Here is a 27236-nt window from a genome sequence, read left to right on the forward strand (position 1 = left end):
GTGTGATCAGTTTGCCGAGAAAATATAAAGTAAGTTTAGAGAAATATGTGATCAGTCCTAAAAATAAAATATAAGGTTAGTTCGAAGACGCGTGAGAATACGAGGTTAATATGGAGATATTGTTTTATTAGTCCCATCATCCATAAATCAAGGTCGCTGGGGAGGAGAGATAGGTTAGATATTAGGCATATAACTTTTAAGGTGCCGATGGGGAATTGCTTTATAGTTTGGGGGACCAGTTTTTACGGGAAAGTCTTTGCAAGCCCGTGACCGACAGCGTCCCGTGCAAATGGCCCATTGCGGACAAGAATCTTTGTCATCATCGGATTGATCCTGACCCTCCCAAAAGAGGTCGATTCACGAGATGCTCTTAGAGCCACCTTGCATTACCAGGCTTCCTGCCTTAATTTTCACTTGAGCACTCGACTAATAATTACACTAATTGATATGCAATTAAGAAGGATCTCCTTTAATGGGGGTATAGTGTACCTTTCACAGTATTGAATTTATTTTTTAAAAATTATTAATTTGAGTGTTATAAATCTTAGGAATTATTAAAAATTTATATAATTATTAATTTCAAGATCTTAAGGGATTAGTCAAATGAGTTATGTGTAAACTGGTTGAGACACTAATATTAAAAAAAAAAAAAAAAAACCTCCTCTTACCCAAGATTAATTCACCGGAGCATTAAAGCTTAGCTGTCCACCAGTGCTCAAGACCCGTTAGTTTATTTGTAGCCTTCTAAAAGAGCCCCAGAGTGACCAAATAGAAAAAAAAGATAAAAAAAAAAGAATACAACTCTTAAATTTTATCTATAAGAAGGCTAGCTTTGTAGTTTGCCTCCAAGTTGGAGTTCTTAATTATCTACATCTTGACTCATTGTGATTATTTTGTGAGCTATAATTAACACGTTCGGATGCCCCATCTGGACCCAGATCATGCTGCTTGATGATATATATGAGCCAAAGATCTGTCCTACCTGGACTAACCTGATATCACATTGCAATAATTAAGAGGGTGTTTCAGTAATTTAAACCCTCCCAGAGCCTCACTGCATATATATATGTACATGTATATCACTTCCACCCATGCACACACAACAACAATCTTACCCTGTCCTCTGTTCTCTCAGGGTCCATAGTCATGGACTTCCCTCACTGTGCTGCTACGTTCTTTTTGTTTGCCCTTCTATTCTCGACTACTAAAGCTGTAGATCCTTGTGCTACTCAGTCAGACAACTCTGATCTCTCTGTCATTCCCATCTATAGCAAGTGCTCACCTTTTGTTTCGCCCAAGCAAGATTCGTGGGTCAACACGGTCATCACCATGGCCTCAAAAGACCCAGAAAGGCTCAAGTATTTATCAACGTTAGCAGACCAAAAGACCACAGCAGTCCCAATTGCCCCGGGTCAGCAGGTCCTAAAGATTGCTAACTATGTGGTGCGGGTCAAGTTGGGCACCCCGGGTCAACAAATGTTCATGGTCCTTGACACCAGCAACGATGCTGCATGGGTACCATGCTCAGGGTGCACCGGGTGCTCGAGCACCACATTCTTACCCAATGCCTCTACAACTCTTGGGTCACTAGACTGTTCTGAAGCCCAATGCTCCCAAGTCCGTGGATTTTCCTGCCCAGCTACCGGGTCCTCTGCTTGCCTTTTTAACCAATCTTACGGTGGAGACTCCTCCTTAGCAGCTACTCTTGTGCATGATGCAATAACATTAGCCAACGATGTAATTCCAGGTTTTACTTTTGGATGCATTAACGCAGTCTCCGGTGGGTCAATACCACCCCAGGGGTTATTGGGTCTGGGCCGTGGACCCATCTCGTTAATTTCTCAAGCAGGGGCAATGTACTCGGGTGTCTTCTCTTATTGTCTACCCAGTTTCAAGAGCTACTACTTCTCAGGTTCTCTCAAGTTCGGCCCTGTTGGTCAACCCAAGTCCATTAGGACCACCCCACTTCTACGAAACCCTCACCGCCCATCCCTATACTACGTTAACCTAACCGGAGTTAGCGTGGGCCGGATCAAAGTACCAATTCCCTCTGAACAACTTGTTTTTGACCCCAATACCGGAGCAGGGACCATAATCGACTCCGGTACAGTCATAACCCGATTTGTCCAGCCCGTTTACTTTGCCATCCGCGATGAGTTTAGAAAGCAAGTGAATGGCCCAATCTCAAGTTTAGGTGCCTTCGACACATGCTTTGCTGCAACAAATGAAGCAGAAGCACCTGCAATAACACTACACTTTGAGGGCTTGAACTTGGTCTTGCCCATGGAGAACAGCTTGATCCATAGCAGTTCTGGCTCACTAGCATGCTTGTCTATGGCTGCAGCACCAAACAATGTGAATTCAGTGTTGAATGTTATAGCCAATTTGCAGCAGCAGAACCTTAGGATCATGTTTGACACGATCAATTCTCGTTTGGGAATTGCCCGTGAGCTATGTAACTAGAGTTCTGTTCCTTTTTCCTAATTAGCGTTTGCTGAGTTATGTTTCTTTGCAAAATAGGGCGTGCTGAATAATTAAACAGGACACGTCCTGTTGTCATAGAACCTGTGTTGTATCATAGATTAAGGTTTTGTTTAATTACGAAAACAAAATGAGAGTGGTAATTGTATTGATATGAATTAGGATTTATCCTTTTACATGTGTGTGTGTGTGGGGGGGGGGGGTTGGAGAACTCTGCTTTCAAATGAAAATGGAAAAGCCCTTCAAACTGTTTTGGAACACCCCATCTCAATCTCATTGTTGATCTCGAATCTTCAAATAATTTACAATAAGCTCGTAACACCCCCGCGAGTTAAAAATATTTAATATCAAACGTACAAACGACATGAAATAAAAAAAAACAAAAACAATAGTAGACAAATGGCAACATGTTAATTTAAATTGGTCTCCCTTTTCTTTTTTCGATCTTGTTCGTCGATCAACCCCACCACTGGTGCACTGCAACACCCTCATCCCTTAGCTTTCCATACAATGCTAAGCATTCCCAGTAGGTCTTTTTGCTGCCATTCCCATTCCTTCGTGGCTTGCACTCCAAGAAAAGCTCATCCACTAACCTTATTGCCTTGCTCTTCACCATCTCCTCCACCACTTCCGCCTCTGCCTTCATCACTACATACTCCCCCCCCTTCACGTTATGTTTCAACCAATCTGACATCCCAACTTCTTCTACCTGAGGCACCTCCTTCCCTGACGATTGCTCAGTCACTGTCTCAATCTTGTACATTTCGAAATCAAGATTTCTTGTAGGATAATTCTTAGCGAACCATCCATTACCACTTCCACCTTCTTTCTCTGGCAACCCAACATCAATGAACACACGACGAGGATAACTTTCAAGTGAATCACCCATTAAGTCTGGCAGATATCTTGTCTTTTTCAGGTATCTGCTCGATTTACCCGATGCTGCACGCGGAGGTTCCAGGAGAACATCTTCCAGGTTCTCTAGTGCTGCTTTCTTTGCCTCGTTGGCATGATATCCTAGAAGCCGCCTTTGAGTGATCAAATTAGCATCCCCATATCCTGTTTTCCTCATGGCCAAAATATTTGCGGCCTGAAATCTCCTGAGATAAACTATTTTGTAATTGAAAGGCTTGTCGAATGCAGAGGAAGGATCATTGCTTAGTTGAACAACCGAAATGCCACCAACTTTGAGAGTCCGGTCAATGAATTCTGAGGTCGTCTGGAAGTCATCATAGGTGAAGGCAAAGTCGAGTGCTTCACCAGGAATTGAGCGTTGTCGATCCAAATTAGCAGCAGAGACGATTTTTGTATCATTGACATTGAGGATCTCAGAGATGTGAATGGCATTACCAATGCCATTGCCATTGCCACTGCTAACAAAAACTGCATTGTCCCCCGTTTTAAGTAGCCCCTCGTTTGCTAAATCATGGATAAGTAAAGGCAATACCTTAGCATCGAATAAATCGGGATCAGATTCAGGCTCAAGAATAGGTGACCCAGGGGATATAGAAGCATCGGAAAGTACTGTTCTCAACAAGGGGAATGTGGCGAAGATCAACGCCAAAAGCAAAGATTGTGCGAGAAGCCTCAAGACCCTCATGTGAGGGAGCTTGATGATCACGTATTTGTCGCCATAAAAATCAATGCTTTTGGTATGCAAGGGTAACTGCCTGTGTTTCTTGAGGTTTTTGGATTGAAATCGTTGTATAAATTGAATTGCCATAATTGCAAAAATTGATTATGGCAGAAACAATATTTCAAAAAAAAAAAAGGCTGATGAAGTTTGCTAAATATTGAACGTGAAAGGTTTCTACGAGAAAATCAAGCTACAATGCAGGAAGGAAGAAATCTAAATCACCTTAAAGCAAGATGTCTAATCAATTAAATCTCTAAGGTAAATAACGGGAGGGAGAGCAGCAAGACAAGAACTTAGCGAGTACAAAACCTGGCGGCGGTGTGATTCCCACCCACGAGGGCCACACGGGTGCTTTGTATTCTAGACCAGAGTAACATCAACTGCCTTAACCGCTGCACCTCCATTTCTTAATTTTTCATTTTCAGATCGATGATTTATTCCTTCTGCCACTGATTAACCTTCTCGTGTTAACACATCAGCGACACATTATCTGCAAACACCCTTAACCATCGATCAAGAGTTTAATGGAGGGACGGAGACAGTTTCTTTTTTTTTTTTTTCTTTTTGTTTTCTCCTACAGGGAATTCTTAGAGTTGGAGTGCTCGGGATTTGTGAATGGAGAGAGAAGAGAATATAAGGAAGAAAACAATAGGCGTGTGAAAAGGGGTATGCCAACAACGTTGTAATGGTAAAAATGGTTGGTGTCACGAGAAATGAGTTTAGCCATTGCTGCTGTCTTAGTTTGTTTCTGTTGCTATAATTTCCTTTTGATCTCCTTTGGAAGCGCTGTGAGCTTCGGCTGTCAACGTTGGATTAACTTGTGTAACCACTCCCTGTTCTTCCTTTTTTTTTTCTTTTTTTTTTTTTACTATAATTTTATACGATGGAGCTCTGGTTGCATGGCTGGAAGTCTAGAAGATCGTTTTTGTCATTGAATTCAAGTTGGAGGTGACCAATCTCTCATCAACGTCTGTTTAAGAACTCTGATCACAACACGTGTGCATTTCAAGCTGCTAGTTATTTAACAATTTGATTCAATGACCATGTCTTTAGTAATAATTGAGTCACGATATATACATACACATCCATAGTTTTTTATAGATATGAAGCGGGATAACAGAATTTTTAAATTTTACCCTTCGATTTTTGAATTGATATCTGTTTTAACGATAAGTTTTTGCTTTAAAAACAATGCTTCTTATGAAAAAAAAGAAAAAAAACATGTTTTCATGAATACAAAAAATATATATGAATAAGAAAATTAGGCTTTTTTTTTATTATAAATATAAGCTTTTTCCTTATTTAGCTCAAATCATTATAGTTTTTTTAAAATCTTTTTATTTGATTATTGTTGTTTTTTATTCAATGAACAATACTACTAATAAATTTTTTTTTTGTAAGAAAAATACATGAATAAAAAAAAATACATTGATCAAAAAAGATAATTTTGATAAATATATATATATATATATATTCTTCTTCATAGTTTTATTCATTGTTTTTTATATGAATATCTATTTTTATTATCTTTTAATCTACATCACGAGTTGAAAAAATTAACCTAATTTGATATAAGTCAATTTAAAATATATTTATTTTCATGTTTTTTTTTTATAAAAACATTAAGTTAATGATATTGTTGAATTCTTTTTTAAAAAAATCAAATTAGTTTTTAATTAGATATATAATAAACATCAAATTAACATTCACTCCTGATTTTTAAAACTAAATTCAGGCTGGATTGCACGTCACTATATTAACTTGCCAAAGTAACCAGCTTTAATAATATTTTTGAATAGTTCTTCGCAGGAGCGCGCCCGCCAGATGTAGCCAGGTTTAATAATATTTAAGAAGAACTAAGTTACTCACAGTAGGGCGCCAGTTGTTAATTAGTTACCATACTCTGCATACACATTTACCGCACACACATATCGACTCTTATGTTCTATTTATTTTTGTGTTATAAAAATATTTTTTAAAAAAATTAATTTTTTTGTTTTTTATTTTAAATTAATATTTTTATTTTAAAATTAGTTTAATATATTTTAAAAAATATTATTTTAATATATTTTTAAATAAAAAATATTTTAAAAAACAATAATATTAGAGCTTGCTGCTGCTTGGCATGGTTAACGTGAAAAACATTCGATAATTATAGAAGAGACGTTCTTTTCAATATCATGTTAGACCCCAGGTAGGCCAGCGATCCTTGATCACTCCCAAGGGTTGTGTTCTCGTGATCCTAAAGGTCATTTGTAGTCATGCATCAAATATCTCACGATTCCAAGGAAAAAAATATATATATATATATATATATATATATATATATATATATATATATATATTAATTGATGATTGACTTAATAGAACACATTCTATTAAGTCAATCATCAATTAATATTAACTTAACGTTTTAATTGCTGCTTAAGGAGATACTTTCTTGAATCAACTTTTATTAAAAAAAAAAAAATCTATTAAGTCAATGCAAAAGGTATACTTTCGAGAATAATAAATAATTGTTGATTCAAAACAAAAATCATCCATCAATAACAATGTTAACGTCGCAGCAGCAGAGAGTGACTTTGTTCCCAGCTCCACGTAAGTCTAATTGATATAATAATTTTCCGTCCTCTGGTTGCCATAAACGGCGAAGATAGTTTTTAAATATTACAGTAACGGTTGTTTTTTAAAATATTTTTTTTTAGTTTGGATTTTTTTTGCTTGCTGATTTTAGAAAATAAAAAATAAAAATATTTTAAAATAAAAAATATTTTTAAAAAATACAACACGTGACCGCAAAGAACAGCAGCCTCTAGACAAGCCGAAATATAAACGAATTCGCACTACATTTTCGGACCCCGGATGAATTAATAGTGGGTTGGACCCTGTAAGTGTTCAGGTCATGGGTCCCCCGAACGTGAGTTTACCAGCCAACCCATGTTTCGTGCAAGTAAAAAATGGGCCAGCCGAAAACGATCCTCGTAGCTTTTAACAAAACGAGAAATTTCGGTCCTCATTTTCAGCAATAAATCTGAAATTAACCATTGGGTCAGGCCGTCAGGGTGGTGTTGAATTTTAATTCTTTGAATTTGGTTTCGACAATAAATATATAAATAAATTGTTTTGACTTTTCAAACTCTTTCTCAAGTCCTCCTGGTCAAGCGCAACTTTTATTTACCCGGCGAAAGAGTCAGTCAACCATTTCTTTTCTTTCGGTCAACCTCAACCCCTTCTCTCTCTCTCTCTCGCTCCCTCTCTTTCTCTTTCGGTGAAACTAGACTGCTTCTCGTACAAATGGCAATTCCCTCAATTATCTGCTTCTCCAAGATTACAGGTCCAGAATTTCCGAAACCGCAACCCCCGGGTCGCAACAGTTCCGACCTCCCCTGCTAATTATCTCCCCGTCTATAAAGCTTCGAATCCGCTGACCGAGTAAAAGGATACTTATACAAGTTGAGAAACCGATGACGTGTTTTTAAATCTTTATTTTAATTCAACTAGTGCTGTGACCCTGAATAAAATTTTAAATTATTTTTTAAGATAAAACAATATTGATTTTGTTAATACTTTTTTTTTTTTTTTGATTCGAGGAAACCTCACCCTCTGAAAAGCGCACTTTGTAGGTCCAGATAAGTAAGTAAAACCCCGGCTGTCCCAAGCTCTTACAAGAAGTGCACGCCCTGACTTGAACTCAAAACCTGCTGTGTAGATCTCAAACCCTTTACCATCACGCTACATCTCTTGGGGACTGATTTTGTTAATATGCTTCCAAGTATCCTAAGACTTTTTAATTAAAAAAAAAAGATTGTGTTTATGATTGATAAAGTAAATTAAAATAATATAAACTAAAAAAAATATTTATTAATTCTTAAATATTAAAACATGAAGTTGATCTTCCTAGTAAAAGTAAAGAAAATAGATCTATATGTAAATATTTTTTTACTTAGGTTTTTTTATATGTTTTTTTTTTTCACTTTAGAGTTTAAATCTGGTTTCTAGGAAAGAACAACCTTTATTCTTGTAAATGTATCATGAAAATACAACTTATTTTCATAAAATACAACACAAACAAGATTAAAGACAAATTGAAAATAATTTCTTTAAAGTGTCGTGAAATTAAAAAGATTAAATGTTATTTAAAGAAAGATTAAAGTAAATAATTTTAAAAATAAAAGAGATAGTATCAATTCAAATTTTAATAAATAAAAATAATATTTAATTTCCATGGCCAGGAAGGGGTTAGAGGATACCTCGATAAACAAGAGAGAGAGAAAACAATCATTTATTGAACCCAGCTCATAAAAAAAGAAACATGTTAACTTTAATATTGGCTTTTTCTTGTGCTTGGAATGCGACCATTCAAACACTTTTTTTCTCTTTAATATTTTATGATAACTCTTTTTTTTAATATTTAGGGACTAGAACATGAAAAAAATAAGGCCTGTTATTAAAATATAAAATGCTAAAATGACAAGCATCAAATAATATATATATTTGATGATGAAAAAAAGAGAGCATTATCTAAATTAACAATGCAATGCACGTTACACCTGAGTTGGCGTCCATTATCACTTGTCTCCAATTCTTTTGGTTCATAGGATAATGATGTGATTCCTTGTCCATCGGGTAGGGTGATTTAAGCATGTTTGAGTATGTATGATATTGTTGTGATGATTATTTTTAAAATTATTTTTTATTTAAAAATTATTAAATAATATTTTTTTTATTTTTAAAAAAACTTTATTTTAAATAGAAAATATAAAAATAATGATTTGCAATAGAAAAAATATTTTCTAAAAAATATTTTTAAAATATAAAAACAACGTCATGCAGTTGTGTTAGATGCTCCACAGACATTTAAATTCATGTGCACCAGAAACAAGTTAATCATAAAGCTGTGTCTGCCACTAAAGCTTTGGCACGTACGCAGAAGATTGGAAAATTTTCTCCCGTGTATTAGAATTCATTGGATCCCCTGTGTATGTAGGAGGACATCCATCCACCATCCATGTGACGTATCAGCGAATTCAACGACTCTGGACCCGTCATGTCAGTATGAAGTTTCCATGGAAGATGCTCTGTTGTGTGGCGGGACAAGAATTTCATTGTTCACCCTTGAGGGTCTAGCCCATTGCTCAACAGCAAAGCTTGTTTTTGCGAAGGTTCTGGGTTCGATCCTCAAGAGTACCAGCCTGTCACTCCCGCGGTGCCTTACCTGCTTACTGAGCTTGCAGGATGTTCAGTGGGCCCGGGGAATAGTCGTGGTGCGCGTAAGCTGGCCCGGACACCCCGGGTTACCAAAAAAAAAAAAAAAAGAATTTCATTGTTCTCTTGCACGGGATTCATTACCATAATTTATGATGATTCATGTAACGTCGGTAAGTTTTTTTGGTAATAAACTTATTGGTAGATTTAGGAATGGAGAAAGGATATCAAACAAAAAAAAATTATTCATTTTAATATTTTAGCATTTTTTATCAATGACCTTCACATATTACCGACAAAAAATATTATAGGTAACAATGCCAACAATGAGTGCTTTTTAATATCATCGATGAAATAAAATTATTGGTAATTAAGTAGTGGTATAATAATATTTATAATATATTTTTTTTAATTCTCTAAAATACATGGGGACTTAATCCATCAGTAATATCTTTAAAAACATGTATTTTAAAAAATCTATTAAATATAAATAGAGAATAATTAAATTAAATTAAAATCAAATGTTTATTGTAATTTTAAAAATTTATAAGTTCAACTACAATTAATCTGAAATACAGGGGTTGGAGGAGGAGAAGGAAAAAGTAAGTCTTTGTCACGATAGTGGGGCTAATAAGAAAAAGCATACGTACCACTTATCTGTGATTTCATGTAATAATCTCATATCGGCAAGTAAGGGTTTGGTGGTTGGCCTTATCAGTAGTACTGGTTGCTAACATGTTGTACGTATTTTGAGGCGTCAAACTCGGGAGTGGGACCACGTTACCAAAAAAAAAATCGCGAGGGCAGTAAAGCTCAAAACAAACAATATACGATATGTTTGATCGGGCTATTACATTTCATTTCCATCACCAATCAATGAAATCTGGTCATCTCAACACCGAGTCATTCAGTATCGACAATAAGATGGGTCATCTGAGCTTGAATTCGTTGGTCTAGAATCGCCTTGAACTTTGGAGTTTAAGTGTTTGGAACCAATTGTGAGTATACAGTAATTGAAACACCTCGTGTCATCCACAAGTTATCGGATATAATATTTGAGATCCTGTGCATTTAATTCCTATCGGATCCACCAGACAATTCTGTCTCCAATTACAAATTTGAATCAAGTTTATGACGGGTTAAATAATTGTCTATGTGTCTTTCTTTCAATTAGATGTTATATGCAGCATAAAAAAAAGTTAGCAAACTCTAAAGATAATAACTTGGAAAATTTTTCTATTGAAACTCGATCACGTCACAGAGTGCTGAGCTCAGCATAATATCTCTATTGTCCACACGATATTCATATAAAACAACATATTAACAAAATACATGTATTAAAAAAATAATCTTTGCCATCCACTTAAAAAAAATAATTAGAACAGTTTTAATGGGGTCCATTAAGAAAAAGCTCATATGATTTCGACATGTGTCATTATCGGGGTTTTTAAAGGGCTCAATGGTGGTTTATTAACCCTGACCACCTTGAAAAATACCATTCATTACGCCACTGATTGGTATTACATTTTAAACGGGGTTTTGATAAAATTAGTTTTTTAAAAAGATTTTAAATTATTTTAATATGTTAGTATCAAAAAATAAATTTTTTAAAATAAAAAATATTATTTTAATAAAATTTTAAATAAAAACTACTTAAAAAATAATCAAATCATTACCATATTTCTAAGCAAGTACAATCCAACGGTTAACACCGGAGATTTTCATCAAAATATCTCGAATCCAAACCTTAGAAAGGGTTTCTACTCGTTGCGTGTTCAAAGACTCATTTTGTACGTATCTTCTCCACTGCATCATTAGTCCGCCGCTGCTTTCACCGCTGGCACCACCTATTTATCACCTCCTCGTCGCCATCAACATTTTATGACAGTCAATATTATTATTAATCTGTCAAAATAATGAAAAACAATATTTTCCATCCATAATACCTTTGCCATCTCATGGTAAAAAGAAGAAAGACAAAATGTCACCGATACCACATTGATCGCTGCCAGTGTAATTCATAGCTGAATTTAGCAAGTGGTAATGGGCTGTATAGGCCCAATCATGAATCCTTTTCTAGGTTTTTGCTGTAAAGGACAGTGGTTGCGTTTTAAATCTAAGTCTTTTAAATATTTATTTTGTATTTAAAATTAATTTTTTTATATTTTTGTTTTTTTAATTTGTTTATGTAAAAATATTTTTTAAAAATAAAATATATTTTTAATATATTTCAAAATAAAAAAATAAAAAAATAAATTATCATCACCAAACATCCAAGATTCTTCTTGAAAAAACTATAAACCGTTCTTATGGTGTAAATGCCATAAATAACATTAAAAAAGTAAAGAAACGAATAAAGAAATATGAACTCTAGAAGGTAGGATGAAAAGGAAAATATCAGTCAAATGCCAATAATTGTTTTTTTTTAAAGAATGAAAAGTCAGGCCCGGGCAGTGAAGCTGAGCTCAGTTCCGCCTCCCCCTCTTGTGGTTAAAAAAATAAAAATTAATGTTTTGTTATTGAATAAAAAACAATTAAAATTAAACTTTCCAGCCCCACCAAACCGCGTATTCTATTCTTATAGTTCCCACTTTCCACACGCACCATTCCAAGGCCAAAGCATCGAATTTCTTTACAACTTTCCTATTCTCTCCTCCTACACCACCCTATAAATACTCCTTTACTCTGCTCCCCTTAAAGCCATCCTTTTTTTTTTTCTTTCCTATTTTGTTTGCCCTATTTTTATCTAGCATATGTCTCAAAGACGAAACGTGCCCCATTCTTCTTCTTTTGCTTTTAGCCTCCATTCCCATTTCCACATCTCCAGCAACCTGAAACCCAACTGGTAACGGGAAAACCTTTAAACCTATCAAAATAATCAATCATATAATGGGCGTGAAGGGTTTTGTTGAAGGAGGTATTGCATCGATTGTTGCTGGGTGCTCCACTCACCCTATGGATCTAATCAAGGTCCGTATGCAGCTCCAAGGCGAAAACTTACCCAACCCACAGGCTCACAATCTCCGCCCTGCCTATGCCGTTAACTCCGCCGCGATCCCTCATAATTCCATCCATGTCCCTCCCCCACCAACGCGTGTGGGGCCAATTTCTGTCGGCGTCCGCATCATCCAGTCAGAAGGCGTCGCCGCTCTCTACTCCGGCGTCTCCGCTACCGTCCTCCGCCAGACTCTCTACTCCACAACCCGTATGGGACTCTACGATGTTTTGAAGCAGAAATGGACCAATCCGGAGACAGGAAACATGCCGTTGTTGAGCAAAATAACCGCTGGTTTGATCGCCGGAGGGATCGGAGCGGCTGTCGGCAATCCAGCTGACGTGGCAATGGTTAGAATGCAAGCTGACGGACGCTTACCCGTGTCCCAAAGGCGGAACTATAAAAGCGTGATTGACGCCATCACGAGAATGTCGAAGCAGGAAGGTGTTACTAGCCTGTGGCGCGGGTCATCTCTTACGGTGAACCGCGCGATGATCGTCACAGCATCGCAATTGGCATCGTATGATCAGATAAAGGAAATGATCTTGGGGAATGGAGTGATGGGGGATGGGTTGGGAACTCATGTGACGGCGAGTTTTGCGGCCGGTTTTGTGGCGGCGGTGGCATCGAATCCGGTGGATGTGATTAAGACCAGGGTAATGAATATGAAAGTGGAGCCAGGGCAAGCTGCGCCTTACAAAGGAGCTATTGATTGCGCAATGAAGACCGTGAAAGCTGAAGGGGTTATGTCCCTTTATAAGGGCTTTATACCTACAATTTCAAGGCAGGGTCCTTTTACTGTGGTTTTGTTTGTGACTCTTGAGCAGGTTAGAAAGTTGCTCAAAGAATTCTAGTTAGTTGATGACGATGACGACGACGAAGAAGATACCAAGTTTGGGCTATTGGTATAATTATTAGTATTATTGCTATTAAGTTGATAATAATTAAAAAAAATTAATGTACCGTTAATCTTTATTGATCTGAGGAGTTTATGGAAAAATGTTTTTCATGATTTCTAGTATGATTTGACGCTCGTTGAAAAGTTTAATGATGGGATATCTTTCCGAATTATTTGTTGAATTATTCAAATTGGGAAGCAAATTAATTCTTGTTCAGAGACAAAATTAACGCGGCTATGAAAAGCTAATTTAGGATTTTTGATGTTATTGACTTTGGTTAAGGATTTGCTTGAGCTGTGCTGTCGTCTTTCTTTGAACATTGAACCGGAAATACCAAAAACTATCTGACGTCGGTCTGAGAGATCTTCAGAGGGATTTGCCTTTAAAATGCTTCAGTCGCCTCTTTGCCAATAAAAAGTGGTTGTCGTCATTTGTGCCTATTGTTATTTGTTAGTGGGATTTGTGGTGAACACGTGGAACCTATAGATCACGCGGACTTTCAGACAAATCGTTTAACCATCACCGCAGAACGTGGCGTGTTGTTTATTTTAATGAGTATCACCCACCTTTAGCTGTCAAAACTCAAGTTGTCTTTGCAGGAAGGTCGCCCCATTTTCTGGATATGACTTGTTCCTTTGTACTGTGCCTCATGGAATTTTGAAGTTGCAAGAAATTTCCAGTTTATGGGGTTTGATTATGTTCTTCCCTATTTCACGAGATGGTAGTGTCTCATCAGTTTCTTACAATTATACTCTATTTACAAAAATTAGCATCCACGTTTCAGACCATCTTCTATGGCAAAAGCTACTTCCAAGATGTTTAACACAGCTATTTTGCTTCTGCTTGTAGAAGCTTTACAAAATGAAGTTTTTTTTTTGCTTAATAAAATTTTAAATTAATATTTTTTTATTACTTATATTATAATTTTAATATGTTGATATAAAAAATAAAAAAAATTATTTTAATATATATATTTTTTAAAAAATATATTTTAAAAAAACATCACAACCTTGAAGAGCCAAATAGTTGATATAACTTTTTAAATAGTATAAATATGATTTTTTTAATATACACTCCAATAAAAAAAATCATTTTAAACAACCAATTTATATTTTAATATATTTAATATTAATATTTTTAACTTTTTTTTTTAAAGATTGAGAAAAGTTTAATCAATTAAAGAAATAATATTCAAATAATATATTTTAATATTTTATCCCTTTTAATAAATATGTAGGATTTATTTGACTCTTCCATTAGAGCTGTAAAATCAAAGAAACATATTTTGGCTTTCCCAGGTCAACAGCAAAAGGCCTAGCGATTCCAACCATATAAAAAATTACATTTGACAATACAACGATTAAGACTGTCAACTACCGGTATAATATCAAAACATATATAAAAAAATTAATTTTAAACTTTTTTTTTTTTCAAAATTTATAAAAACACCAAACTGCCCCTACTGAATCATCTCTGAACCAGCAAAACTCAATAACTAAATTACAGACAGTTCTTACATGAAGGAGATTGTTATTATATGTATACATCATGGACTTATGGCGAAGTCAGAACTTTGAGCGTCTCGATAAGGGCATATATAAACCTTGCAGCTCTGTCATCCCGTAAGATTCTCTAATTACTCGTCACTAATACCTGTCTCAGACAAATTGCTGAGGACATAAGCTATGTCCCCTCGACACAAAATTATTGTCCATGTATCATCTCGAATTAATCCTTGGGGCCACCAGAGGTTTACCTCAGCCTGCATTATAGGATACATGGCCATCAGATTTTCCTCTTTCCAAACTTCGCAGATGCTGATCTTCCGAATATTGTCCACCATCCAGGTCCTGTAGTGATTGACAATCTGATGTTGTGGATTTTTCAGAATTCTGAAGTGGTTTCCCCTCTTCTTCTCCCAGACATTCCAATCCTTTACCTTTTTCTAGATTTTGAACCGAATATATTTCTGAACCTCGGCCCTTGTCCATATTCTGGAGTTCATTCGCAATCTGGCTACGCCGCTCCTTCAGAAAGTTGAGCCGGGTTGTCAACCTTGTCAATGCAGAAGCGGTGGAATTCACTCCCTATTGGGCACAGTTGTGGCAAGTGGCATGAATATATCTGATACTGTTTACTTTTATGAAATAAAATGCTTTAGGACTTGAAATAAGCAATTACTTTCATGTGTTCCCACAGATATCAAAGAATGTTTTTACTTCCTAGGCATATTTACCCATCCGACCCAGACCCAACACAGACAATAATTTGATTTGGAGAAGATGCCATTGACGGGGAGTACCCATGCACAATTAGAAAGCTTAACGGCCTACCTCACTCCTTGCACCGGACCTCTTGGAATTGGTTGAAGAAATGGGTCTGGACTTGCCACAATGTTTTGAATCCAGCTGCTGGGTTTCAGCTCCATCCATACACGTATCCTGCCATAAGGAACCATCCATAGTTGACTTAATCCATGTTATCGAAGAGAATAAATTAGAAGAGCTGAAGGTCAACATGTTGATTAGGCATCCTGAGAAGCTCCCACTATAGATTTTCTCACAATCTATTAAATCTCATCCCAATCTTAAAAAAAAAAAGGTTTCGGCAGCCATGCATAACTTTAATCAGGATTCTCTAACAGCTGAAGAAATTTGCCATTATAGTTTCAGAAAATTAAGCCAAGAAACAGAGGCAAACTCGGAAAAAAAGAGAGGCATTAATGTAATGGCACTTATCGGTTCCTAGCAGCTTTGAAGGTAAACTCGGTAATTTTATAATTTGTCTATCTATTCCTAGCTTGGAGAGACAAATTGACCTCTACATTTATACATGAGACTAGAAAGAAAGAAGTATAAGAGATGTTCAGGCAAGCAAAATTTTATTGAAATTCAAGGGGCTGGGATGGAAAGATTTAACGGGCCAAAGTGAAGCTCATAAGATAGGTCTAGCCATCTGCTGCAAGTGCATACCTTGCTTGCAGAACGTCCAAATTGTGAAGAAGCAATAGCTTCAGCATCCTTCTCCTCACCATTCCTGCAAGAAGGCAATATTAACAACAGCACCACACCCACACCCGCGTACAAGCATGCCTTTCTTTAGTTTCTTTTTATCACATGCACAAATCATTTGCTGTCTGGCCAGTCCTCTTCAAAAAAAATTTTAAAAAAAGAGGAAATGGAAAAGGCTTTTCTTTTAAATGATGGCTTCTTCTATACTTCATCTATCAATTTGAAGCACCAATGAGGCTTTGCATACAAATGTTGGCGGCTAAAATGTCTAAATACTTATCTGAGGCATGGAAAAAAAATTACCCTTTCGCCTTATGTAATGAAGCATTCATAGGCTGATTGCCCAAACCATGCATAGAACCAGAGCGTTCATCACACTGTTGATTAAGCTGCGCGTGTAGATCATCAACCTTCTGCTTCAAATTGGCAACATCTGCCTCTGCTTGAGTTATTTCCTCAAGCTCTGCCTTCATCTGTAGCACGATAATAAAGTTAAGAATTCAATGCAACAACCAAGACCAATTATACTAGTTACAGAAGAGGTGAGCCGACTTTCTCATCAATTGTGACTGGAACTTGCAAGGGTCCCTTGGAAGTGTTAAGTCCTGCTTCCAGAAATTTTCTCTTCTCTCTCTCCTTTTGCAGCTGTTCCTGTAGTCTTGCTACCTGTAAATACAATGAAAGTCCTCAGTTCAAGAACCCCAGAAATCTTTCAATCAATCTAGTATTTGTAGTTTACTGAGTCAGAAACAGCTATGAATTGTAATCTACATGCACTGAAAAATGAATAAAGAAATAGGTGACAAAAATTATGGCATGAATGTATCATGAACAGACACGAAGTCATAGTTGTAATTAACCGCAACTTTATGACTTTTTACTCCTCCTGTCTGTTAGTGACCCATTTGTGTCATTACCGTTCGTGGTATGCTGCATGGTTCTTAAAAAATAGAGACATAATAGAACAGTCAAAGCAGCAGCTTCAATTTCCGGATCATCTTGTGGTCTAAAAGGATCTTACATTTATTTTCTAGAGTATAAAGACTCTGAATTCACGTCCATGGTGAAACGTGAACGAAGTTTCCTGGAGGTTCTTTCCTGGGGGTTCAGAGAGTTTCTCCGAGCTATAACCTTTTGCAACATTAAAGAAAAGGCATGGGCATGGTCCATATCACAATGTTGTAATAGAAAAAAAATAAAAACCATGCAACACCGATCATTTTATGGCGATCTTGATATCACCAATGAAAAGGTTTCAGAAACAGCTTCCTCCTGCAAAACTTCCTAATGCCTTCATATGCTAAAACCATCTTGAAAAGGACTTGAGTAACCCCCCCCCCCAACAGAATCATCTTGAAAGGGGAGGAACAGAGGAAAAGGGAAGAATCAAAATAACAATAGAAAGGATAATAAATTTTCTCCATAGAACATACATCTTGCTGGAGAGCTAGACGATACTCGTGAAACGCCTTCGTTTGTTTTTCCAAGTTGGCTTGCAAAATGGCATTACCTTTGACCTATGAAGGAAAATACAGCAGATTATTAAAGTGAAAAAAGAAAGAAATCTCCATATACTGACATCAAGAGGCATTATTTAAGTCCCTACCTCTTCAGAAATTATATTTTGCATCTCAATTTTAGTTGCCTCCAGCTTCTGGATTTCAACACTAAACAGTCAAAAAGTCAGATGATCAGCATGGCTGAAGATAAGAAAGAACAGTCCATGAAACTAAAACTAAGATTTTATGTCACTTCCAAAAGCAAAATGTAACATAACATGCCATATTATGAAAGTTTCAGTATCATTTAATTTAAATAAGATGCATGAATTGTTCTATTAATGGTGCTTTATTACAGCCATAATAAAAATCATGGGAGCTAGACATTACAAAGATGTGACGTGCCTTAATATTGTCAATGCATAAAAGTGCACTTTTGCCAAGCATTACCTAGTTGAACTGGCTAAAGAAAAAATTCAAAGAATAAAAGTAAGGCGGCACTGTACCACATGGATTATTTTTACAATCACACAACTAAGAACAATGGCACAGGTTCTGATTAGATACAACTGTTTCACCATTGTTTCTTGTGTGTATTTATTTAAAAAATATTTGTGCTATAATATCTTTTACCATTTAAGTACAGAAAAAAGAGAAGGAAGAGCTGCATTTAAGCTAGAGAGTATCATAGCAGGGCATTCAAATCTTCACCATATACCAAAATTAGAGTCAGCATGAGAACTGATTGAACAGAATAGACAAAATCCTCACCAGATGGTGACGAGGCCACTAACACTAAGAATTCCGAACTCTAATCAATCTTCGAGATGAATGAGGGTAATAAACTGGGATTCAGTTTTTCTAGTGCTAGATGGAACTTCTACTTCAAATCCAAAGTTCTCCTAATTACTAACACAGATGAATAGTAAGCCAGTATATCAATTAGAGGTTAGTTCCTCATAATTCGTTGACATCATCAATTTGATCCAGCTAACTTTCTGATTTTGTTCAGATATATCAAAGGGGCCACTGGCTATAAAAAGCCTTACTTTTATAAGAGATATTTTTCTAGAACTGAACTTTACATTAATTAGAATTATTTCCTCAGAATTTGGTGATATATTTTTGATCCAGTTGAGATACAATGGTAACTGTACTCTTTTAGCTCAGACTTGCAGAGAGCGACAGCTGGCTGTGGAAAGCCTTGCTCGTGATGGATATTTTTCTACCATGGATTTAAAACACACCCACATACATGGGCATCTAGCCCGTACTAAATCATCTAATCTAACAAAAAGTTGTGTCTAACACATTCCACATTCATCCCTTCTACAAAGAGTAGAACAAATGGAAAAAATGTCCAACTGCAGTGGTAGTGCTAAGGATGCTGACCACACGTTTGAGTAGAGTGAGATGCATGAAGGCTACCAAAAGTACATGAGAAAAATGCTTGTGAAAGCAGAAGCATGATCCATTTAGAGGAAATGTAAACTTACTCGTCCTCAATAGGGTAATCAATGGATTCCATAGAAAGGTTCTTCTTTGCCTGAATTCATGTCAAAAGGAAAAAAGAATTTGATTAGAAATGCTTATACTGCGCAAAAAAGCATTCTTTGTGATGAGACAACAATTCACGGTGGAAAGTCAAATGCCCTTTTGCAAGAGAAATCATCTAGCCACAAAACATTAAATGTTGGGGAGCATGACTGAAGGAAATGGCAAGCCAAAACATAAATCTAGATAACATGCACTCACAGCAGTACGTCCCCAAACAGTTGGACGCTTGCCGCGCACAAGTCCATTTGATGTAGTGGTAGGTTTTTTAGCATTTGGGGATGCATTATAATCAGCAATCTTATTCTCCAAACTTGTTTCAGTAGAAACATCTACAGACAGGTCATCTGACTTATCTGGCAGCATTGCCAAACTGTTGTTGCTTTGATCTGGAGTATCAGGCAATGAAGCTTGAACTGGATGTGATGACAACTTTTGTTCAACTTTCAAATCATTGTCTACCTCAGCTTCAGGGTACTTGAAACCAGAACTAGGATCATCACTGCCCTGCATCTTTAATGCGCACAGAATAAGAATAGTTCTTGTTCTTAAATTTCAATTCACAAACCAAAAACAATACAAAAGGAAACTAAGTCAATAATGAGTTGGAGTCATAGATGACAATACAACAAGATATTCAAATTATAAGGATTTGATGCAGCAAATATGCATTAAGAGCATTCAAAAGATGCCCAGAGTTGCAATGCAGGAGGTTTATATCCATAGTCTTGCATAAGGTTTGGTGATTGCTAGGTTTGAACAAGATCATCAATTAGTATAAAAAAACAGGTCAGAAAGTCCAATGGATGCACCTCATGGTCAGACGGATCATCTTCGCAAGAGTCACCGCTCTGAGTGCAGGTTCCACTTGATGCATTGTCATGATCATCATCTGTATATACATCAGATTCTTCCGTTGCATCTACATAAGACTCATCATCATCAGTTACCTCCTCATCCTCGCTTCCACATTCATCTGAATCAGAGTACAGTCCTGGGGACATGGAACCTTCCTGCAGACGCAAAGCAAATTCAAGCATAAAATAAAAACTAGCAGCAAATGAAGTAAAAAATACAGCATGGGGAAAGAATGGCCAAGACATTCAACTTCAAATGTACAGAACCATCAAATAACGTTTAACAACAGCCTCTATGACCTATCATTTGTTAATATTAATAGTGGCCTTTATGCCTTATGGAATATTAATAGTAAATGAAAATACTGTTGAGCTTAACTTTTGTTATCCATCAAATGATAGCTGTTCACTTCACGTTCATTTTAGGCTCCAAAGTAAACAGAGTGTTTCAAACCTAGTTAATATTTAGGTCAGAACCAGTCTACACCTGATTAGGAAGAAAAAACTCTTCTAATTTAAAACACTGGTAAAAGGAAAAACTGTTGAGCTTAACTTTTGTTATCCATCAAATGATAGGTGTTCACTTCATATTCATTTTAGGCTCCAAAGTAAACAGAAAGTGTTTCAAACCTAGTTAATATTTAGTTAGTCAGAACCAATTTACACCTGATTAGGAAGAAAAACTTTCTAAGTAATACATGAAGCAATGTCATACTCAAGTTAAAACAACAACATAGACATGCAGCTTACACTGAATATTTTTTCATACTCTTCCAATAATGTTATAACAATGGCTTGTGCATGATTAGCTGCAGCTGCTGCTTTCAGAAGCTGAATGGAACCATCGCCCCCCACATTAAAATTGGATTCAATTTCACAGTCACCGGCTAGAAGAGGACGAAGAAGTAAGGGTGCCATACAAGCAGCCACAGCAGAAGTGCTCATTCGGTTTACAGCTTTGTGAGAAGCTACAGTTTGCATCATTAGAAGAATTCTGAACATAAAAAAGAAAATGAAGCAAACTGATTCAAAATCAATGCAAGAAATGCAGAGCGGAGGAGCAACATATAGGCCTCAGTCCAGAAACAAAATGGGTAAAGAAAACACAAACGAGATAGTTTGATGCTCCAAATCTACAAGACTAAAAAATGAAGTTCAGTCTACAAATATCATTTATATTTTGTTACATCCTGGAATCCTAATAATTCTTTTCCGAAGTGTCAAATTCCAACATACATGTCAAAAGTATGAGAGAATTTATCTACCTCTGCAATAATCGACGGTTTGGCTCTGGGAACGTTTCACATACTGCCACCCGCATGGCATTTACCCTACTGCCACGATCAGTTCCTAAACATTATAAAATCATCAATAATGGAAAATCAGATAACTAATAAATTGAATAGCAGAGACTACTGAAAATTCAATACTATGGTACAGAAGAAAATTGTTGAGCAAAATTCCACGGAATAATGCCCACTAAAATTACAAATTTCATCAGACACAACATATCTACAAATCCTCAGGATGTCTCAACAAACACCATGGGATTGGGAAGAGACTTAATCTTTGACCCAAGTCAGTAACATAGCCATAAATCCACAAAATTGTTTCTAAAACTTACTGCAGACCAGTTGGTTGATGACAAGCAGTAAATAAAGCTTCTAATAGATTTTAAACTACATCTAACCAATCACCATTATTCTCAATGTTTAACATCCAGGCATATAACTCCTTCAGAGGTAGCATAAGGATTCCAATCGTGAGAAAAGCATGACCAGATTAATAAAGTGTAAACATAAAGGACACTAAATAATCAACACATGCAATGCGCATACCTGAAATATGTACATAGAGAAGATAGCGCTGATAACTAGAAAGAACACAGCTGGAATATATATGCACATGCATTACACGTGTACTGTATTCTGTTTAATTCAACCAACAAGTAATGTCACGGTACCTTTTTAGTCTTCCAAAACTCTCTAAATTTGGTAATGAAAGAAACAATTTTTGTGAACCAAACTGTATCACTGGGTGTAAAGATTGTGACTGATAAATTTTATATGAAAAAATGGTTGGGCATTTAAAAATACACGATGCACTTGACAAGTTTTCAGCATAAATATTGTAAGTAACACATAAGGCAGAACAGGAATAGATGAAGATAATGAAATACATACTCCAGGAACAGACTTACGCCATGCTTCAAGCAGTGCATTGCAGCATGATGTGGGGACTGGAGATGATGGCAACTCTCGGAGGAAATACTGTAATGTTGGGAGATGATATTTACAAAGAAACATGAAGACAGCTTGCAAAATTTGTTATTTGTAGGAATCAATACTAATATTGCATCTGGAAAGTGAAATACCTTGACACAATCAGCAATGACATGTGCATCCTCCTTTGGAGAGAACTCGGTTGTTCCTATGGCACACCAAAAGCATTAGTTTGAAACTAAAAAAATAAAAACATATTATTTCCATGAAATTTCCACGCAACTGGTTTCCTAGCCTATACTATTTCATTAGTAAAGAGGGTTTTGATTCTTATATTTTCTCGATAATTTGAATTTTAGTGAGCTACTGTTAAATCTTAAATCAATGAAATGTATATCCGAGCTTTAAAGTGTGATTGAGCTAAATTGTGAAACATGAGAAAAGACACAACCCATGGGACCTGCATTTTAAAGTAATAAACAAAAAGTACAGGTTTACTGAGGACAAAGAATATCAGAATAAACTTACCCTGCTCATATTCCTTTATTCGATGCTCAACATCATCAACATCTGCAGCTTGCCGCAAGATGCCTTCCACCTTTATTCCTGTTAATCATTCAGTCAATCAAGGGAGGAAAAACAAAAATATATCATTACATAAGTAACCAATAAAGAAAGAAGTCTTCCAAACTCTAAAACTAATGTTAAGATTAACAAAGTTCCTATAAAGAAGAAAATTATTTGTGAAATTCATGAAGGTAAACAGGTCGAGATGAAAAGTGAAACGGATGAATGCATCGATCCTTGTTACAGGGGGGGGGATATTTTATTGGTCTGAGGTAAAAAAACATTTCAAAGTCATAATAGCCTGTAACACTTGAAGAAAGTAGTCTTTAGTCACTCCTCACTCCACAACTAACAATTCATGAATATTTTTTGAGACAGTTTAAAAGCAGATAACCCAGAAGAAAAGTACTTGCAACTTACAAAGCAGGTTAAATATTTTTTTCCATATTTGGTACCACCACCATCAAATGTGATGGGAAAACACTATTAATAAGAGGACACTAACAAAAATCAGAGCATGAGAGTTGAAAGGGGCAAGTTTCAACCAGCCAGACAGCACAGAACTTCCCTCATTCATTATAGTACTCGTAGCTTATTGAAAGCCCTATTACAGCACTCCACAAGCAAGCATCGGATTAAGTAAAGATGGTATTCAGACTCATTATTTACAATTGCAACGGAAAAGGTGCAGACTATGAACCATGGTATAGTACCATATCACATTGAGATCACATCCATATGGTTAATTCACTATTGATAAAACAAACATCTTTAGATCATATTCATATGCATATGCAAATTAATTCACTACTGATAACATAAACGATCATATCCTTGTGTACCAGAGAAGGAAAAAAACAGGAACTATACAGTCCCAGGTATTGCCAGTTTTATCTCTCAACTCTCAACCACGAGATAAAGGAATCCATTGATGAAATAGGAAAAGGAAGTAATCCAGAGATGTGGACAAGGAAAGGCAATAACAAACATAATGGAAAAGGAACCCACCATGGTCTTCTATAAACCTTAAAGCCTTCTCCAGAAAAGATGGAGATCCATCAACATCTTCTATAGCAAGTAAAATCGGTCTGCCAATGACCAAAGATTTGACAGGATGCTTATCCTTCACTGCAGGAAAAAAAATGTCAATATCTTACAGATCTGAAAAATAAAAACAAAGTTTTTAAGTTCAGAATTTCATAAAAAAAAAAAAGTCCAGCCCCAAATATTATAAATCTCACATATTTTTGGTCATCACAAATCATGATGCAAAAAAAGAAAATAAGAACAAACAAGAAGTCACGGAATAACAAAAAACCTAAAGAGAATGGCATGCAGGCCAGTACCTCTCCTTCTTATAAGAAAAAAAAAAGGGTTGAAAACTAGGGGCCATGAAATCATCATCAACCCTTTTCCATCTAATCTTCAGTGGTCCATCATACTGTTGCTGAGGAAAACTGTAATTTCTAAATGCATCTAGGCAATGGCTAGTGATTATGTTTTCTGTGCAATACAAAAATTTAGATGCAAAAACCACACCACATAAGCACAAAGTACACTGATGTCAACCAGAAAGGATGAATACTGACACTGTTCCAAAGAACCATCAGCTCCATCAGCCTGATTATCTTGGAAGATACCATTTTGCCCCATCACAAGAGAGGTGCTTGGTGACTGTGCCAGAGCATTCTCAAGAGCAGTCTTCCATTCATATAAATCTTCAGATGTTTCAGCCTGTGGCAGCAACACAAAGCAACCACAAAAATGTAATCAAGATTGCAAAAAGAGACCGAAACAAAGCACAAAAATGCGCACCCAATTCTCACTGAACCCCGTAGGATTTCTAAGTTGAGAATAGCTATGTAGGTTAAATCCATTGTTGAAAAATAAGGATGCATAGGATAAAGAACTAGTGGGATGGATAGAGCTTATGAAAGGCATTAAAATTGCAACCTTGTCAGCTAGAGTCATCTGATAAAGTTACAATTATGACCTGCATAAATGACTGATTGAACTGCTTGTGTTCTTGAGATCAAGTATGGTGAAATAGTTTGATGCGTTCTCATATCAAATAGTGGAAAAAAACTGAATGATTAAATGCAAACTAAGCTGGAAAGCTTGATCTTTGTTCTTTGCCAAGTTACAACCTGGAGCAAGCTCAAGCCAAGTGAATACCCTTAGGCTTAACTCTTTTGCAGCCTCAGGAGATTATATGTGAATACATATCATAAATGCTATCTAAAGCAATGTCAAAAGGGATCACAAAGAAGCAAAAAATATATCACCTTGAGAGTGAATGCTCGTCCATCACGGCCATCAGGAAAGAGAACAGTCAAGAGCTTTTTATCTGCTTTGACAACCACACTGTGAAGTTCCAAAAGAAACACGAAGTTAGCAAACTACTTCCAGTTGTGAAAAACAATGAGAAGAGTGCGTGATTAACAATGTCTAACTTGAAAATGCAAGCCAACCTGCCTGAATTGTTGAGGTCAATACCACCGAGGGTCAGGTTCACTTCACTCCCCTTCTGAGGAATAGCACTCTGATAAAATAAAAATGCAGTGGGTGAAGGTTACATGGTAAGAAAACAGTGCACCAATGCTGGAAGGGTGGGGGCTAAACTTCCACAATTATGAGAATACCACCATTGCCAGTAAAACATATGAGAAGGCAAATTAAAAAGATGCAATAACTACCATATGCAAACTACTAACCGGATTGCTTCTGAAGAAAACCAGTGATGTTCTTGTTAGAATAAACCACCTTTTCTTCCAGGATGTCCATCCAATTCCTGTAAAACACAGAGTTAAAAATATAACCCCGGAGTGAACAAAGATATTCAGAAATGCACATTCAAATGCTCACGGTACAGTTGTTCTCAAAAAGAAAAGGCTTGGTTTTCTTGATTGGATCCTCAAAAAAGTGACAATGTTACTATCTGTATACATAATATCTGCAGTGTCTAATCAAGTATGTTAAGAAATGCCTCTTTAGATTAAAGAACTCGCACCCCCATCTTCTCTCTCTGTGTATTATCTCTTTCTATGATAGTACAATAGCATAGCAGGATAAAACTACAAAATCGAAATAAAAACCAAAAACAAGCCAGCTCCAACTGGGATGAAACTAAAATCAGAAAAAAGAATATCATCATAAACTATAGTCGATTGAACACAAGCCAACAACATTTTTTGTCTCCGTTCCATGCATATCTTGCTATTTGTAATTAAGCGTGAGAAAATTCGTAAAACCAAAAATATAACACACACCTTTGGATGAAATAAAAAGCGGCCCGCTCTTGAAAATCTGCAACATAGATTATTATACTTGAGAACAAAAGAAGCAACAGACTCCGATCCATGAAGCCAAAACTAAAAATCGATATCATCTAGATAAGCTACCTGATCAGCAATAATTATGATCTTGGTCTTGAGAAAAATAAAAGCGTGGGAAAGGGGGGGGGATTACCGCATTGCCACCGTGAAAACGCATATTTTCAAGTTGTCCTGGTGCTGGAGGTGGAGGTGGAGGTGGAGGAGGGGGGCCGCCGTATCCCTACATTTACGTCATTATGAATCACGTTGTGAATTAAAAGAAAAGGAAAACAAGAGTAAGAAATCATTTTGCAAATAAACCTTGGAAGATTCCGTGTTTTTGTTGTTAGTCATCACTTGATCGTCCAGGAATCACAAAATAACATAATGTGCCTTGTTTAGATGTTTGAAAAGGTGACGGGAAGACAATGAGGAGCGAGGGAGAGAGAAGCGTGAAGAAGGGAACGGAGGGAGACTTTAGTTTTTTCTTGTCCTTTGTTTTGTTGCCTCCTGTGGGGTGGGTGAAGGGGATTTCTTTTTTTGTTTTTTTTTTTCCTTCTATTTTCTTCTCTCTCTTTCTCACGATTTTTTATTTATTTTTTTACTTTTCTGGAATGTTTAGGGAGGGGGGAGAGAAATGAAATTCCAGCGGAAACCCGCTGGTCAAGCAAAAAAGGAGGAGGTCCAAAAGAGAGCAAGCAGGAGTCACCCTCCTAATGTGCTGCGCCTGTACACGTCACCCCTATTCTTCTTCCTCTTTCTCTTTCATCGGGACGTGGTGGAGGGATATTATTATGGAAAATCGGAAAGGATACCAATACGAGAGATATACATACATACATACATATATATATATATATATATATATAGACCCACACACAGTAGATTTATTGTCAGTGCTTCAATGCTGGGCGGGCAAATTCTTTTTTGATGTAAAAAAAAATACTAGGGTAAAAAAATTCAAATCCCGGGTTATTGATTCAAATAATAATTTAA

General features: G+C 36.3%; 4 protein-coding genes across 5 annotated transcripts; 2 read left to right on the forward strand and 2 right to left on the reverse strand.

The window, feature by feature from the left end:
- The first annotated feature begins 1078 nt into the window (after positions 1-1078).
- LOC118031562 (aspartyl protease AED3) lies at positions 1079-2639 on the forward strand. The gene has a single exon (XM_035036016.2). The coding sequence runs from the start codon at positions 1147-1149 to the stop codon at positions 2461-2463; it is 1317 nt and encodes a 438-aa protein (XP_034891907.1). The 5' UTR covers positions 1079-1146; the 3' UTR covers positions 2464-2639.
- A 299-nt stretch (positions 2640-2938) lies between these two features.
- LOC118031490 (uncharacterized) lies at positions 2939-4204 on the reverse strand. Its single transcript, XM_035035922.1, has one exon. The coding sequence runs from the start codon at positions 4202-4204 to the stop codon at positions 2939-2941; it is 1266 nt and encodes a 421-aa protein (XP_034891813.1).
- Positions 4205-12015: 7811 nt separating this feature from the next.
- Positions 12016-13338, forward strand: LOC118031563 (mitochondrial uncoupling protein 5). The gene has a single exon (XM_035036017.2). It carries the CDS (start codon positions 12212-12214, stop codon positions 13169-13171), a length of 960 nt encoding a protein of 319 aa, XP_034891908.1. The 5' UTR covers positions 12016-12211; the 3' UTR covers positions 13172-13338.
- A 1277-nt stretch (positions 13339-14615) lies between these two features.
- LOC118031564 (rho GTPase-activating protein REN1) lies at positions 14616-27001 on the reverse strand. Of its 2 annotated transcripts, none has more exons than XM_073412567.1 (23): positions 26562-27001; positions 26395-26481; positions 26196-26232; positions 25641-25717; positions 25398-25468; positions 25212-25290; positions 24516-24660; positions 23935-24054; positions 22888-22965; positions 22512-22567; positions 22338-22407; positions 21403-21487; positions 20888-21131; positions 20093-20293; positions 19482-19787; positions 19223-19272; positions 17834-17894; positions 17661-17744; positions 16780-16893; positions 16531-16700; positions 16189-16252; positions 15550-15657; positions 14616-15303 (listed from the first exon to the last, which is right to left on the reverse strand). In XM_073412567.1, exons 1-23 carry the CDS (start codon positions 26592-26594, stop codon positions 14974-14976), a joined length of 2670 nt encoding a protein of 889 aa, XP_073268668.1. In that variant the 5' UTR covers positions 26595-27001; the 3' UTR covers positions 14616-14973. The 2 variants fall into 2 exon arrangements, with proteins under 2 accessions (XP_073268668.1, XP_073268667.1); XM_073412566.1 differs by having other exon boundaries at positions 19482-19793.
- Positions 27002-27236: the final 235 nt, after the last annotated feature.

Source organism: Populus alba, chromosome 11 (assembly GCF_005239225.2).
Source record: "Populus alba chromosome 11, ASM523922v2, whole genome shotgun sequence".
NCBI lineage: Eukaryota > Viridiplantae > Streptophyta > Magnoliopsida > Malpighiales > Salicaceae > Populus > Populus alba.

Bases quoted from the DNA above. Each gene is read 5' to 3' on its own strand.
- LOC118031562 (XM_035036016.2), top strand. From the start codon at position 1,147: ATGGACTTCCCTCACTGTGCTGCTACGTTCTTTTTGTTTGCCCTTCTA.
- LOC118031490 (XM_035035922.1), bottom strand. From the start codon at position 4,204: ATGGCAATTCAATTTATACAACGATTTCAATCCAAAAACCTCAAGAAA.
- LOC118031563 (XM_035036017.2), top strand. From the start codon at position 12,212: ATGGGCGTGAAGGGTTTTGTTGAAGGAGGTATTGCATCGATTGTTGCT.
- LOC118031564 (XM_073412566.1), bottom strand. From the start codon at position 26,594: ATGACTAACAACAAAAACACGGAATCTTCCAAG. The intron at 22,408-22,511 runs GTATTTCACTTT...CCAACATTACAG, and splicing joins TCATTGCTGATTGTGTCAAG to TATTTCCTCCGAGAGTTGCC. The intron at 19,794-20,092 runs GTGCATCCATTG...TGCGCATTAAAG, and splicing joins ATGATCCGTCTGACCATGAG to ATGCAGGGCAGTGATGATCC.